Source organism: Parasteatoda tepidariorum, chromosome 2, assembly GCF_982258835.1.
Source record: "Parasteatoda tepidariorum strain Cologne lab strain chromosome 2, Ptep-v5.0, whole genome shotgun sequence".
NCBI lineage: Eukaryota > Metazoa > Arthropoda > Arachnida > Araneae > Theridiidae > Parasteatoda > Parasteatoda tepidariorum.
The window spans coordinates 94324622-94345428 of NC_141756.1; the positions used below are offsets into that span (position 1 = coordinate 94324622).

The 20807-nt window shown below is 27.8% G+C and overlaps 1 protein-coding gene across 2 annotated transcripts in view; it reads left to right on the plus strand.

Moving 5' to 3' along the window:
• The window catches only part of LOC107444361 (oxysterol-binding protein-related protein 1), a 65283-nt gene that overhangs the window by 14584 nt on the left and 29892 nt on the right, over positions 1 to 20807 (plus strand). For both annotated transcript variants that reach the window (XM_016058475.5, XM_043047983.3), the window contains exons 10-14: positions 11 to 74; positions 519 to 620; positions 708 to 836; positions 1662 to 1874; positions 3259 to 3442. In XM_016058475.5, the coding sequence (XP_015913961.2) occupies positions 11 to 74; positions 519 to 620; positions 708 to 836; positions 1662 to 1874; positions 3259 to 3442 (692 nt within the window). The remainder of the gene's footprint in view (positions 1 to 10; positions 75 to 518; positions 621 to 707; positions 837 to 1661; positions 1875 to 3258; positions 3443 to 20807) is intronic.

A 20807-nucleotide genomic window follows, 5' to 3' on the forward strand; every position in this document is an offset into this window, starting at 1 on the left:
ATTATTTTAGAGCAGATTCTACTACTGGAACCAGGCGTAAAGGTTACAAATATCTTGATAGTGCCAAATCTCAGGTAAACTATACATTTTTACATTTGATAATTTCCTTTGCAATTTAACCTTTTTATTGTGTATAATGAAATATTTTACCTTATCAAACTACTTCTGCAATGAACATAAAAATTTTTCGTCATGGAAATTACTTGATATTATTTATAACTATGAAGAAAAAATTTCCCATTGTGGTAAAAGTTGAACAAAAGTTCATTCCCCTGTTTAAATATTAATTTCTTACTATTAAATACAACAGATATATTTAACGTAATAATTAACTTTAAAACATTTTTAAAGATATCTTAAAATTTGTTGGTATTGTAATTTCTCTTTTTTAACATATTATTTTAAAGACAAAACTAAAATACAGCTTTTAATTATAAAAAAAAAAAAATTTGCTTTAAAAATCGGAAATATTAAATCTAATTGTAATTCATATGATTTAAATGTATTTTTAATTTCAGATTGACAATGCAGATATTGCTGTCTTTACAGTAATTTTCTCCGACAATACCCGCCAAAGATTTTGCGTGCCTTATGTACATAATCAACAAGTTGATAGACAGGTTTGTAATATGCTGTCGTCATTCATAAAATAAAAGTTACTACGTTTTTTTTTAACTTTATTATTATTATTATAAATTTATTTTTAGAAATGGATTATTGCAATAACTGAACATGTGGAGTTCAGCAGCCATTATTTAAAACAAGGATTTTCTGACTCAGACCCAGAAGATGAGGAAGATATTATACCTATCGGTACAATGCAAGACAAGCTTCAAGTATGTGATAAGTTTTTAAAATTAAAATTAAAATTTTGCTTTAAAAATTACTTATTTCAGTTTTTATTTTAATGTTATTAGTGTCTAAAATATTCTTAAAATATAGAGTTTTTTTTATTTATAACTAAAATTATTTTATAAATAGGAATTTTTTAATCTAATATGGAATCTGATTTAGTAATTTGCTTTAATATTTTTTGATGTTTAATTTTTTGTGTGACAAAAAATATTTTTCATTACACCTGAAAACCACATAGTCATGAAAAACCACATAGTCTTTAAAAAAAATTTTCTCAAAAACTATTTGACCAACTTTGTTCAAATTCTGTATTTTGTCATTTAAAATTACATAGTTAAAATAATAAAAAATTTGTATGTTTTTTAAATCTTAATTTTTTAGACCGTTATGAAAAAAAGGAAAAACAGCTAAATATAATTTTTACATGGAATTATCTTTGAATTTATTTTCACTTAAATTCCTACATCAAAAATTATATCCTGATTTCATTTATTTAAATATTAGAAATAAGTTTTTATTTTTTCTTAGATATTAAAGTTTCTCTTGGTTTTATTAATTTTAGTATTATTTTATCTTTTTTTTTTCAGAAATTATCAAATGCAAGTATCTAAATTTAAATATAAAGGACTTTATTTTTATACATATTGCCTTTTATTGCATTCACTGTTTTGAAATATATCATTTGATAGTTCAACATTATTCTTTTCTTTCTTTACTTTTTTATGCTTAAAATCAATAGAATTTTTTTTTATTTGATCAATAAAATTTTCAGAGCTATTGTTTCAAAATTTTGATTTATATTTCAGACTGCTCAAGCCCATTTGCACGTTTTTGAAAAAGGATTAGATTCTTTGAAATCATCTCTGGAGAAAACAAATGTTGACCATACAAAATCTACATTTTATGATGGAATTTTACATTCTACTCTTTATACTCATGCAGGAAATTTGATTGAATCAGGGCGTAAAGTTTCTTCTAGTTTATCACATTGTCTAACAGTATTCGCTCAACAGGAAGAGGTAAAAAATTTTATTTTTATCTTTGTGCATTATTTTCTGTGAAAAATATTAATAAAATATAAAATATTTTAATAAATTTCTGTCTTAATTAGTCTTAATTTGATATTTTAAGTATTAAAATTTTTTTTTTTAATTTTTTTTTATTGTTTTTTTTTTCTTAAATAGTTGGTGCATAATTTTCTTATTAAGTTAACTATTGCATTGCTTTTTTTGTATTAATTAAAGAAATAAGTTGATTAGTATCCCTTTCATTGAAGAATAGGGAAACAAGTGTTATAACTAAAGAGCCAGTTTTTTTATAAGAATAGACCTTTATGATATCAAGAAGACTTTCATTATTTTCAACAAAATAACGATTCTATTTCATTTCATACAAAGCCAGTAGAAATATTTACGAAATTCTTTGTTGATAAACTCTGCAACTTTCTTTTGCAAAGGGTATAACAGCTTTCCAAAATTATTATCTGCTTGTTGTGCTGCTTTCTATTATTGCTTATGATATTCAGATTTTTTTAGGAGTGTTACTACAGGAAAGATATTTTTTGAGAAAAATATTCATTATTTTTATTGTCACATTCATTTTTATTGTTACATTTCATTATTTTTATTAAAAGTTATTCAAATCATAAAATCGCTATGAAAAAAACGTGACAAAATTTTTGTGTGTTATTGTACTAAATTCTATGCTATATTCTTTTACAACGCGCTCATATAGTAATAAAAATGTAATTATTTTTCACTTGTACTCCTTTTTGTTAAAGTAACATTTTTTAAAGCACATATGGAATTTCACATAAGTTAATAAATTCCTCCAGCAATGTTATGCTTAACACATATTTTCACATAACTTTTACCTATTTTGAGAGAACAGGTATTCATCATCTAGCTTAAAAATTTTTTTATTATTATTATATTAGACTTAATGGAAATTTTAAAAAAATTCCTGGATTTACATTTCATACACAGAATATTAATTACAAAATAATTAAATAATTATTAACTCAATAATTAATAATTAAGCTATTAGTTATAAATAATTGATTATAAGTAATTAGATTTGTAACTTAAATTACAGAATATGCATTTAGTAATTTTATTTCCATGTAAAGGTCAGAAACCAAAAAGATATTAGATTTGTCCAAAAATTTTCATAAAAATTTTAGTCTCAAATACCATTTTAAGAAGCTAAATCATATGTACTATAGTGTTTTGAATATTTGATTCTGCAAATAAATCCGAGACTTTGTAATATGCTTAATTATTCCTTACTAAAAATATCTTATGTTCAAAGAATGAACCACTTAGCCTTTCAGTATTTTAGGTCTTGCTTTACATGTTGCATAATTTATGAATATTATAAATCAGAATTCAATATCTTTTTTAGGTCCGCATGTTGCAATTGAAGCAGGAGCAAGAAAGATCTAGAGTCCTACAAGATGCATTGCATGCCCTGGCGCAAGAACATCTTGAGCTTGAGAAATCTATCGTGAGTCCCTTCCAATCTACCCCGAATTCACCCCATTACCAAGATACCGATTGCGACGAATTCTTTGATGCATTTGAAGGAGGTAAGGTACACTTATTATTTTTTGATGCATAAATAATAAATATACTTATTTTATTACAGCAACAAATCAATGGCTATTCTTTTATTTAATTTTTTTTTTTTAATTTGCTATATTTTAATGAAACTTGACCAAATATCTTTACTTTCTGAAATGCAAGATGTTTTGCTTATATTTCATTTTTATGGATAATCAATTAAACTTGTGGTAGGTTTTAAATCATACTAATGGCAGAGATGATTGTGCTCCGGAAAAAAATCTGAATTCCGGATTTTTTCGTTAACCGTGATTCGGAAACGAAGATCCAGAAGTTTCAAGAAATCATGGATCACATTTATGTATAAAAATTCTTGTATATTTTATTTAGAAATATTAGAATTTATACTTGGCATTTCTTTCATTTGAAAATATTTTTTCTGGAGGAATAATAAATATGATTAGACATAAAAGTAAACTTATAATTATTCATTTAAATTATGCTGCATATAATTTATTTAAAATTTCATGTTTTAAAAATATTAATGATTCAAATTTCTGAAGACATTTATTTTTTTGAAATTCATCATTAATGATTTTACTCGAGAAATTTTCAGGATTTTTGAGTTGTGCTCACAATTACCCCTGTAATGAAGAATCTAACCTTTTTTGGTTAATGGTAGGGTTTTGTTCCATGTTTTCAGATATCAATTAAGAGCAGAAAAGTGAAATTAAATTTTTTTTTATGTGCTACGAATAAGCATATGCTGAGCATATATGAAATAATAAATTGGTATTTATCCTTTAAATGGGCCTGTAAAAACCTATTAACACTGTGCCCATATTAGTTTAAGTATCTAATATCGCAATACCTACAATACCCATATCCACAATCAATTTAGCATCAATATAATGTATCTATAATTTGTATGTATAATATTATATGTATGTATTAAAGTGAGATTGGTGACAGCCTAAATGAATTTGACTCCCATGGTTTTAATTAAAAACTTCAGTATTTACTCGATCAAATAAAATTATAAGCAAAAACAGAATGTTATCCCTAACAAAGACTGAAGAATAATGTTTCATAAATATATCTGTGTCTGTAAGTTAAAACACATTGATAAATTCTCTTAAACACTTAAAAGCTTCGATTTTAGAGGATAGCGTTAAGCGTCACCTTTGTTTATAATTTCTAAGAGAGGTCGCTACAAGCCTTACAATTTAATAGTTTGATAATTTTTTGCAGCTCCTTAAAGTATAAATAAATTTACCTACACATTTTATGGATTACTAATTTTGTATTTCTAATTCATTTCTCAGTTACATTAAATTACTTCCCCATCGTATAAAATTGTAGCATCAACGTAGATATAAATGTAAGCAGTAAGAAAGAAAATTTGATGTATCTTACATGCACCTTGTTTAAAGTGTTAACCATTTATCTTAATAATCAAATTAAACATTTTAAAAGGGTAACTTTTATCTATAGTTTTGTATCTCAATATGAATCTTGTGTTTCGGTTGGATGTTAATGGTCTTAGCATTTGCTATGCCTAAAAAAAAAGCCTTACTCTTGCTGTTTTTTTTTTTTTAAGACATCCTTTTGTTGTCCAATAACAAAGTTGTGTAAGGAGGAGAAATTTCTGTGCAAACTTGCCGAAATAAGAAATATTCCATTGTTCTAGAAGAATTTTAAAATTCTGGGTTAATACAACGGTTCTTTTCTGAAAAATGTTTATTATAGTAGACATATATCTCTAGTAAATGTGAACAACTAAACCCATTTTTCCAGCTGTTGTTTTAACTTTAGTTATATCTGTGGCCAAAGCTAAAATCATTAAGATGAAGTACTCCTAAGCCTAACATTATAAATAAATGTTCAGCAAAAGATTTTTATACTAAAAGTTTCATAAATAAATTGATTTTTCATATATTTCTTAAAATCTTTAAGATTAAATTATTTTAATGTGGGAGTTGTCCAACCATTAAATTTAATCCATTGATTCCTTTAGTTATTAGTTGCATCTACCTTTTGAACTATTGATCAGCAGTTGGTTTGAAACAGAAAAGTAATTTAAAATAATGAGGTATATACTTTCAAAATACTGTTATTGCATGTCTCTTTATAGACTGCAAAGTGTGCATGGTCTTTTCCTCTCTTTCTTTACTCTATGCTTTTGCTTTTCTCTATGAATGCCCTTGTATTAAAATCATAGTTTGATTTTAACAGCTGCATTGTGTGTTATTCATTCTGTCTAGCTATCCACTATTATGACTACCTTTTATGTAATCTGTGTGTATGCTGATATTAACTGTTTTAAAAATGAAGAAATTCGGTTTCATTTTTTTATGTGAATGACATTATTCTTAAAATCTGCTTTATCTTAATTATGTAATTGTTAATTCAGCACATTTTGCTAAATTAAATGGAGTTTATAAAGTTTTATTATAAAATATTTGAAGTGTTGCTTAATATTATCTGTAACTTCCAAGCTACTTAGAGGTAAGTTTTTGCAAACCTGTTATTAATCTTATTGAAATTAAAATTAAACAATTTTCTCACTTTATTTTAAAATTTGCTTATTTCTGACAAGCAGTTTTTATACAGAGACTGGATATACTGTTTTTATTTTCTAGATAATATTTTTGCATTTTCAGCTATTTTTTTTTAATAGTTTTTTCAATATTTGAAATTAATGGATATTTATTTTATTAATATTAAGCTTACTATTCTTTAATAATGAAGAAAATATTCTTTCGCAATTTTTTTAAGACTATGAAATTTTTCATTTTCTTTATGCAATGCCTTAGGATTTCTTAATAAATTAGTTTTCTTAAAATGATATATAAAGTACAAAAATAACACAAAATTTAAAAGCAATCAAATGTACTATTATGACATTATTTAAGAAAAAATAGTATATTAATGAAATTAGTTTTTCTTAGAATTATTTTCCAGTAACAAAAATTTTTTTTTTTCTTATTTTATATTTTTCTTATTTTATATTTGTGTTGAATACTTTAAATTACATTTTGAAAAGTTGATAAAAGTTAATAAAAATGTAAATTTTTTCATGACTAAATACTACACTCTAGAAACTGATGTCATGTCTAGTTTAATAACATAATTTGAACTTATAAATGAAAGCAGTTATGAAAAAAAATTCGTTATTTGGTATGTTCTATGTTTGCTTGATGAAGCAGATATTTTTTAGTGGAGGCTTTTTTACTGTGTTATCATATATTCCATTATAAAAAATCGTATTAAAAATTTTTGTTGTTTATTCAATTCGATAACTTACATCATAAAGTTTTAGTCTAAATTAAATAGAATTTTCATTTTTTTTTAGAATTATTTATATTTTGGAATTTTGTTCCTTTTAATTATCGTACAAATCTGGTAACAGACATGAAATTATTTACATAGTTTTCATTTAAAAATTTAAATTTCATTAATATAAAAGTCACATGGTAAGTATCTTTGTCTAAAATTTATAAAATAATAGGGTAACAGACTGGGCGATTTTCATCACGTCTTTCCATATAAGTATCAACTAAAATTGATTTGACAAATTAGAGCTGTATAAAAAGTTTTCAGATCTTATGGAAACATTATGTACAATTAATTCTTATCACAAGCTTTCTTTTTCAATTTTTAAATGACGTCAAATAATCGATATAACCCCCTGAATTCATGGGCCAAATTTTAGGAGGATGCAGCGTATATCATAAGGTTTGAGAATCACATCACTTAATCATAACTAGAAACATGAAAAATGCAAAATATTGATTATATGCAAAGATTAAAATACCTACATTAATAAGCTTAATGCAGTAAAATTTAATTATAAAATTAATTTTTAACAATTTTATTTTAAAAAATATTTAATATGCTTAATGAAATCAAGATAAAATAGAGGTAGGAAAAAAATTCATTGTTCATAAATTTATGTAATATAAGTTAAAAAATACTTAGAAATCATTCAAATATATAGATATATTTTAATAAATCTTATTATGTCGTAACAGGGCTACCAACTTTCTTTGCTTTTTGGGAAAATCTCGTCTAGTGGTGGCTAAGTTTATGTTTTAATGTATGATTCTTTATTTTGTAATTTTGATATAAAACTATTTTTAATGCCACTAAACAAATAAAATGGTTCAAACATTCATATGTAATGCCACTTTTTCCCCCTGCTTTCCCCTGTCTTTTAAAATGTTGTTAAAATTACAGAAAATTCCAAAAGCTTTGGTTTTTAATTGCCTACTACTCTATAAAATATTTTGCAAAAAGTGTAGTAGTGTTCATCCCTGTGTTAACTGTGTTGATAACACAGACGTTAACACAGATTTTTAACTTAGTTTCATTAAAGTAAAAAATGGCTTCATTAATATGACAACCTTAAAATAAACATCTATGTTAGTATCAGGAACGTGTGAGATTTAGAGAATTTTTCTTGTTGGGTTTAAAACTTTAATTGCTTTGTCATGCTTGCTACTGGGTAAAATTACACTGTAAACTGAAAAATTATCGACTCTTAAGATTTTACAAGGATATTCTAAAATGTATATTTTTTTACTAAAAATTAAAGATAAGCGGTTTTTCTCACTTTTCTACATTTTTTAGATGACACACACTAAATATTTTGTTTATCAATAACAAAGTCTGTCTCTTATTATCTTATATTATTGTATTGTTTTGCCAGGGCTCGAAATTTCTATTCGCCATTTGCCACTTAATTTTTAGGTTTGGCATGTAAGTAACAAAGATTGATTCTAGTGTAATAGAATTTGACCCGGGCAGCAATTGACTGATGGTCTTTTATGGCCAAAAAACCCCTGTGCAAACATGAAATGATAAAAATATAGGAGCATTTCTAATATTTTAATTTTCTGATATTTCTTTTAATAACGTTTTGGTGATAGTAAACCATAGACAACATGTGGCAATCTTATTTTAAGTTAATATTATTATTTTGCTGTAATATATGTTCCCCTTTTTCAATCTATGGTTTGAGGTTATGGTTTGAGTTTTATGATTTGGTGCTCCAAAAAGTTTTTTTTATTTGTTAACGTGTTAAAAATTGTTCATATTTTTCTCGAAAATAATGCAAACATGAAATGATAAAAATATAGGAGCATTTCTAATATTTTAATTTTCTGATATTTCTTTTAATAGCGTTCCAAGCAATTTCATTTAATAATGCTCCAAGTAATCCAAGCAAAAAGTTTAGTCTGACTAGTACCATTGAAGTTTCATGTCCGGATATTGTAAGACTTCGAATTGACAGTAGACAGTTTTTTATTTCATTTTCTAATTTTTCCGAGAAAATAAATTTTAGCTTTAAGAAATTCTAGTCATTATGCATGAAATATCTGAAATAAAATTCCTTTTTATCGACTTAAATCTAAGAAAATAAATGCATTTATTATAAAATTTTAATTTAACAAAAGTGGGAAGAATATATCTTATTTATCTGTTATTAATTATTTTTTTTTTAAAAACAAATAAAATTTTATGTAATAGACTCTTAAAAATTGTTAAAATATTTTCCAATTAAAATGCTTAACTGAAAGTAAAATGAACATTGGTAAGTTGGACATTTTGTCCATTACATCATTAAGTTTAAGTCTCTTTGATTCTATAGTTTCAAAAGTTAATTGATGATTTTGAGAGAATATCATCTAAACTGTTATTAACTTCATGGGGAAAAAAAAATTTCCTTAAAAAAAAATATCCTATATCTGTTATCAATGACTTCTAAACTGAAATATCACTTAAATTAAAAGGAAAATGTTGAATATTTCGACTATTGCATTATTCAATGATATGCTGCTTTTGATCCAAACTTTAATGGATTTACTGACGAGTATTGAATATTAAGTTCAAACTTGAGGTAATATTTTTTTTTTCCTTTTGTTCTGTCATTGGTTTGCTAAAGTTTTTGGGATGATTTCCGCTTATTTAATTGTCTTTATTGACTTGCATGTGTGCAATATCCTACATAAAATTTAAAACAAGAGTTTCATAGGAAATCGGTTTTCCATTTTTAGCAGATTTTTTTTTTAGTTGTGTAATGTTAAAAAAAAGGCATTTTTAATTGAAAAATTATTATATTTGTGAAAAATTATTTAATTATTTATGATTCTCTATATTTGAGAAATTCTATACATATTTTCTTTTGTGATGATAGAATATGGTGAGTACCTCAAAGCGTTTTCTTTAAAGGTTCTAGCTTTTTTAAATGAGTATTTTTATGAATATTCTATGAAATTTTCGATCCGAGAGTATAAATCTCTACAAAGCTTTATGGTTAAAAATATATTTGTGAAAAAATAATTGAAACTAATAAAACTATTGGTCATATATTTTGCATTAATGTCACTATCTAATTTTTAAAAACATGATTTTAAATACTTTATCTATTACGCTTGGATGAAACGCATTTCATTGAACATGAGTTCAACAAGCTCTTGAATTCGATCAAAGGATAATAGAACTTTTTCAAAATGTTGCACTATATTATGGTGTACGAGTTGAATTTTTTGTGTGGTTCTATGGTGTAGAATGTAGATGATAAATTGAAAAATTTAAATTAGAATGTAGGGACGAATTGTTGATAAAATAAACATTTTTATTCAGAGGCATCGATATGCAGGGCTGATTTTGCTCCGGAAAAAATCCGGATTTCCGGATTTTTCGCTAACCGTGATCCGGAAGTTTCTGGAGATTGAAGGTTAAGATGTTTAAAAAAATCATTGATCACAAAGGTTTCCGGAAATCAAATTTTCAAAGGTGGAACTTAAAAACTTAGATTATTTTATTTGTATGTAAGGGAGAGCCAGATACTTTATAAGTTTATATTCAAGATTAATATTCATTTTTTATCAGTGAATAGTTGTTATAATCATTAACTCCAGAAAGAAAGACATATTTGTAAATTTTAATTACTTCTCCAGGTCATCATAGGTATGTGTAAATGGTATAGGTATGTGTAAAATTTTATATATATTTTAAGTAAACTAAGAAATATTGAGAAAAAGGAAAAAAACATTGTTTAAATTTTTTTTCTAATTTTTCAATTTAAACCGTTTTTTTTTTTTTTTTTAACTCAAGAAATTTTCCGGAAATTTCAAGAAATTTTCAAGAAATTTGGGCTCACAATCACCCCTGGATATGTGTCCTAGTTTTACCATTTTATTCGATTTTAGTTTCGTGTCGTTAATCTCTTAACCCTACCTCCTAAAGTAGGAAATAAAAAAAAGGAATGATTTATTCCAGTTCGACCTCAGCTTGCTTAAGGAACCCTATATCAAAATCATCTAGGCCAGGGATGGCGCACCAATGGCACCAGATGCAATATTTTGGGCACGCCACCGATCACATTTGTTTTTATACTATTAATTGTTATTACACAAATGTTATTACACTATGAATTGTTATTGCACAAATGTTATTACACTATGAAGCATATGTAACAATTAAATTAAAATTCACAAAAATACACAAAGTAATAAACAATTATTAAAAAAAAATTAAAAATTAATACTAAAAAAACAATTAATAACCGTAAAAATCAAGCTAACAGTAAATAACTAGCAAAAAAAATTAACAATCCTGCTTAAACTAACGTCTTACAACCTAATATAAGTTATTGGTCATCTAATCTGCAACAGCAGAAGTCACACTGATGTTACTTTAAGTTGAATTACGTGTATAACTGAGACATTGCAAAATGTATTATTTTTCAATGCAAATAAAGAGTTTTGAGTTGATAGTATTTAGTATTATTATTTTCCCAATAATCACGAAGTCAAAATTATTTAACGGCACGTTATGACCTCATTAAACAATTTTCTAGAAAAAAATGGCACGTTTGTAGACAAAGGTTCGCCACCCCTGATCTAGGCTTTAAAAATAATTTAAAATATAAGTATTTGGTAAGCTGAAGTCCATTTTAATTACCAATTAAACTTTTTAAAAAAAAAGTGTTTTGATTTTTTAACGTAATTTTATTTGTTATGGTCTACTGCTTTTCTGTTCTTCAAAAACACCATGTAAGCTAAAAGATTTTTTTTTCTTTGAATATATTACTAATTTAAATCCATGCGAGACTTAAAAAAGTTGAAAACAGTAAAAATTTCTTTCGTCTTGGTTACAAAAAAAGATATGAAAACTGGTTTGCAAAAGAACGTTTTGCTATCAACTCAACATTTGTTACTGCAACTCTAAAAGTGAAGTGATTGTGCCTAACTATGAAATTTAAATCAGATTAAATTGGATACCTGCAAACGACGTCACGCCTGTGTGTGAACTTGATTGGCTTTTGAATCGTCAAATGCCACCTACGATTACGTCGCTTGTAAGAATCCAATTGCAAATAAATACATTGTTTGATTTTAACAAAAGTGCTAATTTATTTTAATCTTCTTCAGAAGCGCCAATAAATAATTAACATTATTTTAAAATGTTAGAAACTTATTACTGATCAATAAAACCCTTTTTTAACTACAAATTCACCACGATACTCATTTATTGCCAAATTTAATGGGAAAGTGCATATAAACGTGCAGAAGCTGAAACGCGAGCATATATTTATTATTCGTGATGCACGATTTAGCTTAAAAAGCGTGTCTTTAATTTTTTTTAAATATTTATTTTATTTTATAACCGTCGTTGAACAGCTGATCCAATTTTAATTTTACGATTACCTATGTTCAATTTAATGGCCTTGTAATTTTGAACCACAACAAGAAGACAAGTTAAACTCTTTTGTTAGAAATATACCTTCGTGGAAGATTTTTTGATAAAACTAATTTCGTTCCATGGAGGAAAGCCACGAAAACCTTCACGGTTAGCCTGACAGCAAGAGGACTCTAATTTATTATACGTCTACCGATGCAAGCCGGGTGCGTAATTCGTATCGCTCCACCATCGCTGATGGGATTCGAACCCAGCGATGTCACCTCTTTGGGATACGAGTGCTCTATTCCCTGAGCCACCACAACATGGAAGTTCTTACTGTCGTAGATTATCTGATATAGATTATTTATGTCACATAACTTACGCCGTTATGAATCTCGTATTAACTCTTTTTTTAATTAGATTTATTTTTGAGTCAGAGACTTTAATAAAACTCCAATTTCGTTGCATTCATACATAATGCTACATGTATTATACGTAACACCATTTATGTTTACCGCGGTATAGTCGATTCCAGTTCTTGTGCCATTTAACACTACAGGCAACGCCATATTTTTTGCTTCATTCTTAAATTTATTAGCGTTTATTTTTATTAACATTGAATTCACGAATAAAGTAAAATTAGCTCAATCTGAAAAACTTAATTATTAGAGGGTTTTTTTTCCTCTGTAAATTTTGTAACTAATTTTATTATTTTTATTTTTTTTTAAATATACCCGTTAAATTTTAGGCTGTCGCACCCTTGTTACTTAACACTAGCTGAATCCTTAGAAACTTAAAAATCTGTCTTCATATCAAACTGCTATAAAATTTTTTGAAATACATTACTGACGTAAAGCTTTTGTTAGAATAGTAAAACAAAGACAACTTATAAATTACCTGTCGCTTGCGGAGGTGAAGACTCGTTTCTCTATTGGTGACGTCATGCGTGGGAAAAAAAATATTTTCCGGCGATAAACAGTGCGCGTGTACTCGCACTTGTTGAAATTCATTTCTACATAATTGTTAATATTCCTGTTTAAAGTGTACATAATACGTCATGATAGCTCTTAACACGTTTATCGAGAATTTTTTTTTCTATTTGTTTGGTAATCTATCTTTCAGGCGAAATCCTTGTGTGATTAGATTAAAAATAATACTATGCTAGCAGTGATATATTTTTAGAATTGTCTTTTAATCATTACCTTACATAACAATTGTCATAGTTGCTAAAAAAAGGGGCTGTCATTACTTATAATAGTATTAATCACTACACTGATTAAAAAGCATAATTGACTTCCCCCCCCCCCTGAATGTAAATCATAAACAATTATGTGCTTTGCCATCCGTGCAATGTTTCAAAGAAATATTGATACATATTATTTAAAGAAAATGTGTAATTTTAATCTTTTTCAGATTACAAGCATAATTTAAAGTAGTTAGGGGAACTAAGTTCAGAATAAAATTTTCAATTTTTCATTTATCCTTTTGAAAACCCTTAACTTAACGTGTCTATAAACGGCACTATAATTACACTATGAGGACACAGGCCTTAGTTTTAGAATGTAAGTTATTCTAAAGTATTTGTTCATTTTAAATTGTATTAGTGATAATATGTATGTAGCGTTTTCTTAATAGTGAAGCCTTTTCTTATTTTATTTTTCATATTCCAGCTATATTCTCTATTCGCAGATAAATGGGGACCAGGGGGGGTGACAACAACCCCAGACATTTAGCCAATACGGGCTAGATGTCTGGAGGATTTCCATTCAAAGAAATCGAAAAACACTAAAACTTTATAATTATTTGTATTATTCGTGATTTTATGAAGAAAATATAATTTACAGTCAAAGTTAACCCAATAGGGGCCATGAATTTATTTCAAAACGATAAACTCTCTATTCTTTCCTACGTGTTATCCATATTAATAATATAATTATTTGTATTTTGATCTAAAATTATCTTACTGTCATATTTTAAAAATAGCATGTAGTTATCAGGACTGCGATAATAATGAAATTTTAGGTCGTTAAGAGAAAAATCACCTAATCTTTTTTTTTTTCTCAAATGAAAAAAATATTTTGTTGGAGATATAAATTTTTACCATAGATTGATTTTCCCTTATGTTTATATGAAAAATGAATTCAAAATATGGTCTTTGGTTTCTACAAACGTATCATTCCAATGTTTTCTTAATTGTATTAGTTTTTTTTTCTTTCTTTTCCTTTTTGAGTGATTACACTCCTTGTTTCTGATCTATAAGAATTGATCCTGGGCATTTACTTACTTAACCTTCTCTCACGCCACTGCGTGACTCTAAGGCAATTGCTGCAATGTTGAGCAGAAAAGTGTCCTTTTAATTATTTATCAATTAATTTTCTGCATTAAATAAATCAAATGCATTTGGGTACTTGCACTTCAAGAAGACCTCCCATACTCACACATGTGACCTATGACGTCAGCGCTCGTTAATCTTTATCTGCAAAATGGCGTATTAAAGTTGAGTAAAGTTTCTCGACATGAGATGGAATGTTAATTCACGCTAAGTTAATTCAATACAGAGCTGTATCGCACATCGAATTAGTTGAAATATAATTCTTTCACGTCTACTTTTTTAACTTAGATTTATTATTTGTTTATGTATTTTATTGTAACCGTGATATATTTTTGTTTTGCGTACCTGGCAACTTCGATGCATAATTAGTTTGTTTATGTTCCTCATGGCTTTGTGCCTGTCTCTGTGTTAAGTCTCTGTGTAAATATATAGTGAAGGAATTTAAATCTTTGAGAACGAATCTTTGTGAAAGAGTTAAGTATGTGTCACTTAAGAGAATTGATACTTGACGGACTTGGCTTACTCGAAAAGAACAGAAAGAACATTTGCCAACGTAAACAAATGCCACTTCAACAACCAATCAAAATCGAGATATCCACACTTCTTCACATGCAGGTATCCCATTGTAAAAATACTTAAACACTGGTTATCATAAATTAAGGAAAATTCACAAAAATCGCGATAACTCAAGAAATTACACATGGAATTTTATGAAACTTACCCACAATATACAACACATAGTAAGGTATTAAACAACATAAAAAGAAATTATCAGACATTAATAGTAGTATAGAAATTAGCACATGTATAAAATAAACAAATTGGAAGTATCGGTTTGCAATAGAAAAAGTACCTTTAATATGGAATATGATTGCCTCTAGAAGCAATACAGCACAAACAGCGATGTGTGATGCTTTCAATTATGCGGTCTATCAGTTCAATAGGAAGTGAGAGCCATTGCTCTTGTAAAGCAGTTGCAAGCGTGGCAAGGGTCTGAGGGGGCGGATTGATGGCAGATACACGCCTCCCTAGAGCATCCCAAACGTGCTCGATAGGATTCAAGTCCGGGGATCGAGCTGGCCACTCCATGCGAGTAATTGTTTCCTGTTGAAGATAATCATCAACAATGCGAGCTCTGTGTGGTCTTGCATTATCGTCCTGTAACAGGAAGCAATCACCAATTGCCCCGGCATATGGGCGCACATAAGCATCAAGGATGTTGTCTCGATAAACCTGAGCATTCACGGTTCCCCTTGGAAAGACATGGAGGTATGTGCGCCCTCCTAAGGATATGCCTCCCCAAACACAGACACTGCCTCTTCCGTATGCATCTCTTTCACGGATGTTTGATGGATGATAACGGGTCCCAGGTTCTCTCCATATCAAATAACGTCTACTGTCACTTTCTAGACTAAACCTGGACTCATCCGTAAAGAGAACAGGCCTCCATTGATCTGACGTCCAGTGGACATGTTGTCGGGCCCACTGCAAACGGTCTCTCCTATGGCGTGATGTGAGCGGCACGCAAATGGCTGGTCGTCTCGCATACAGACCACCTTCGTGGAGCCTTCTGCGCACAGTTGACGTTGACACCAACCTTCCGGTGGCTGCAGCAAGAGAGGATCTAAGATGTGTCGGAGTAGCGGTTCTATTCCTGCGTGCACTTAATGTCAAATATCGGTCATCGGCACTGGTCGTAACAGTTGGCCGTCCTTGACTGAACCTCCTAGATGCCGAATCTGTGGTTTGAAATTGCCTCCAAAGTCTATGAACCACAGATGGACTCACATTTAGCCATCTGGCCACTTCTGATTGACTCTGCCCTGCCTCTAGTCTCCCGATGGCTCTCCATCGTAGTTCTTCAGGCAAATGATGCCTAGAGGTCATTATTACGAATTGGCTATCTCAGATTTTCAATGTCGCAATCACAGTAAAATTTGTGTGCTTTCTCTCAAACTTGGACTTTTATGCTCCAGGCAGATGACGTAAGCCGAGTGCAGCGCCACTAATTTGCATATTGCAATTTTACTCAGCTACTCTTAGTGGACAACATATGCAAATTTTGCACGGTTTGGCTTACTTTTGAAAGAGTTATCGCTATTTTTGTGATTTTTCCTTAATTTATGATAACCAGTGTATTTACTAATTTGTTTGAATTTTTTAGAGGGATTTTTCTATTGTTTAACGACACTTCATATCAGGGTATAAAATATAATTGCAAAGTTGACGATTTATTCATAAATTTCATAAGGGTTGTCCCAAACTCAACAGAAATTTTGATCTTTATTCCTTGTCCAAATTTTGGACCTAACTAATAAAAGTATGGTAACTGCTTTAGTTTGAATAAAAATACTTATGTTCTGTTTTAAATATAACTATTTTTTATTAAGCTGTTCACTAATGCTTTATCGGTAACTATAAAATAACTCACTAATTTAAAAAAAAAACTTTAAAATTTTTTAAAATGTCTCACACATTGAAGTCCAATATCGGAAGAACTTTTAAAACTTAATTTTGTAAAATGGTAGCTCTCTCCCTAAATATCAACAAAAATAATAATAATAAACTATTATTTCCTATGGTGTAAAGTTGATATTTTTTTAATTCCAATTTTTTTTCTTTTTTTTTTCATGTGTACGATTTAGCAGCTTCGAATACAAAATCATTATATAGATTCAATTTATTTTACAAAATAAAATAAAAAACTATTTATAAATTTGTCACCTCCCCCACGGAATAAATAGGATCTGTAGTTTTCTTTTCTTTTCATTTTTATAACTGTATTTATTTTAGAAGAAGCAGAGGTTTGTTAAAATATTATTTTCGAAATCACGATTATATAGTTTCATTACTTAAAAGAAGAAAAACATGTCGACAACTTTAGGGAAACTTGTTTTTTTATAGTTTTGTTTTCATTTTTATCTGCCAATAATATAGTGAGGTTCTGTGTCAAGATTAGCCTTAGAGGCCTTCTGATCCTTTCCGTCTGAGTTGATAATCACATAAGAGTAAATACTCAACAATAACATCAGTTATAAATAGAAAATAAATTGATTCAACAAGTTTCTTTTCATTGATCCAATGGCATTTTTCATGATACTGTGACCTATTAAGTGTTTCCCCCTCCCCCTTAAGTGTAGTGTAGTATGACTGCTTTGAGTCAAATTACAATGTGAAGTTATTTTTGTTAATGAATGTTGTAATCTTTAACTATTAAAAAATAAAAAACATAGTAAAAGGGGTCATATTTTTTATCCCTTTTAACCTTAACGCAAAATTTTTATTAAACATATCTTTCAAATTTTTTATTTTTATTTTGTTATAATTTAGATCAAAATAAATGAAAAATATTATATTCAGCATTTTAATAATTTATGGTTACGAAATACCGTTTTTCTTTTCCTGCTTTAACGCTTTGACTTAGAATTTTTATTAAACGTATTTTTAATAATTTTTTCAGTATTTTGTATTCATTTAGGTAAAAAAAAAAAAAAAAAAAAGAAACGAAAAATATTATATTCAGCATTTTAATAATTTATGGTTGTGAAATACGGCCTGAAACACAAGTGTCTTTTTCTGCTTTAAGGATAAAACCTGTCAAACACAGCTCAAACACAAACACAGCAGTTATTTAGATCTAAGAGAAACAGTTATCCATCATTGAAATTTTTTTAATTTACAAAATCAATTATTGATACATTTTAAAATATGAAGGGAAAAAAAATTTGTTTCTTCCAAGTTTTTTCTTCTTTTTTTAAAAAAAAATTTTATATTTTAGTAAAAGTATATAATTCCTATAATCAAAAAAAAAATTTTGTAACTATTGAACAGTGTTTTTTTTTTTTATAATTAAAAAGTACGAAACTGAATTTTTATTTGTAATTAGAATGTTATTAAAAAATATTTATTGGGGAACCCGGTGTCCCATCTGCGTCAAAGGGTTAAAGGTAAAATCTTCCTAACATGGTTCACTTCCAAACAATAATTTTTCAAATTTGCATTTATTTGCAGCAATTTCGATCTAAGAGAAACAGTTATTCATCAGCGATTTACAAAATCAATTATTGATAAATTTTTGAAAATGAATAAAAAAAAAAAATTTCTTCGAACTACTTTTTTTTGGATTATATATTTTAATTCTGTTAATATAAAAAATGTTTTTGCGAATATTTGGCTGTTTTTTTTTTTTATAATTAAGCAATATCGAAATATATTTTTACTTGTAATGAGAGCGTCAGAAAAGAAATACTGTATATAAATGGGACACTGGTGTCTTATCTGCATGAAAGGGATAAACTGCATGATGTAATAAGTTGTTTATTCTCTTTATTTACGCTATTAATTTTACTTTCTTCTTATACAGTTCATAATAATAAATTTGTACACAATTATAAAATTCCTAAAAAAAATTATGCAATAACTATGTAACTTGTTTAAAATTTTCAAAATTAAAAAAATTAATTTTAATTGATTTATTTGTACAAATTATTGAAATTATGTAAAACCATTATAAGAAAATGGCTTGATATCAGTATCTCACGCACTGGTACATATATGAAAATGATATTACAACAAGATTGTTTATAGTGAATATTCATGAACTTATTACAAACAGTACATCATATTCATTTGCTCATCATTTTAATTAAACTTTCGTCTTAGTTAAACAAAATTGGTTTTGAGTTTCTGATTCAGTAATAATTAACTTAATAATAATTTATAATTAATATTCAATCAAAGCAATAACTCAATAGATCAATCATAGGCTCACAGAAACGTTCAAATATGATAAATTAAGTTTGTGATAAGTTATAACTTAAATAATTGTCATTGATATTCATTTGAGAAATTCACACTGTTATAAGTAATGGTCTAAATAATTTTCGTAACATCAAAAATCTTTTCTTTTAACCTAAGGACTTGACAAGTTTTAACTAACAGAAATCTGAGTCAAGCAAATTTTTTCGAGACGGATTCCAATTTGCTGTAAATTTTTCCCTAGACTCTGGTTACCCACAGCCCTGGTTTGTAATATAATAAACCATTTATTATAATAATAATAATATACATTAAATGGTTATAATAAACCATTTATTCAATTGAGATAGAATTTCCTGAGCGAAAAATACCGTGGTATTCACATATTGCATAAATTTAATTTTAGAATTTATTTATTTTATAACCGTCGTTGAACAGCCGACCCAATTTTATGGGTTTACGGCTACTAATGTTCAACTCCGTAGACTCGCAATTTTGAACCCAATCCAGAAGAAAAGGGAACTCCTGGATCGAGTATTGAGACAAATTTGCCTTCGTGGAGGACTTTTTGATGGAGCTAACCCGTATTTGCTTTACATGGAGAGGAAGACCACGAGAACCTCCCACTGTTAGCCTGACGGCAAGGGGACTCTAACTCTAACCCATGATCCGTCTATCTCTGTGGATATTTCACATCAGCACTGTGGTCGGTGCAAGCCGGAATTCGTATCGACTGGGATTCGAACCCGGTCGAGCACTCTATCCCCTAAGCCATTGCGGCTGAGAATTTTTGTAATCTAAATTTGCTAAGCCATCATCTAAAATATCGTTAGTTGTAATTGTTAAGTTATCAACTAATGTATATGACCGCTTATAAAAGAAATTTCTTTGAAAACTAAAATCATAGAGCCTATAACAAAATTGTTAATTTAGGGAGTGAGTTTTTTCAAATATTCCTTTATTTTCTGTTACAAGTAAAAATTATCTCTCTTGACACGATCGTTATTTGAGTCATTTTCTAAATAAAATTTAATAGTGTAATTAACTTTTAGTAATTCAATTTAAAAAAAAAAATTTAAGATTCTTAATGAAAATAAAATTAAATAGAATTAGAAAAGGAAACTCAACCTCCTCAGAAATATAAAATAAAAGCTTAAAAAAATACTTCGAATTCATTTAATTATTACCTGATATAAAAACTTCATTCACTTCAAAAAATATATAAATAGCAGTCGACATGTTTCAAGCGCTTAATAAATAGGCTCCCATTCTCAAAACTTGTCACCCGAATATATTTTTGAAGCGAAAGAAGTTTTTTAATCAGGTAATATCTTACTGCTTCAATTTCTTGGGATTATTTATTTAATATTTAAATATTTTATGCTTTTATCATAAATTATACTAAAAGTAACAAATTATGTAATATATTCGTATTATGTGCTAACATATAATATGATCTTCAATAAAAATGATTGATGTTTAGACTGATCAGTTGATGCATAAAAGATAAGTTAAACGAATGAAATGAATATCATTGCACGGTAAATTTATTCTTAGAACTCAGATTTGCTCAAGATATTAAATGTTACGAAATTAGTTGACGGTTAATC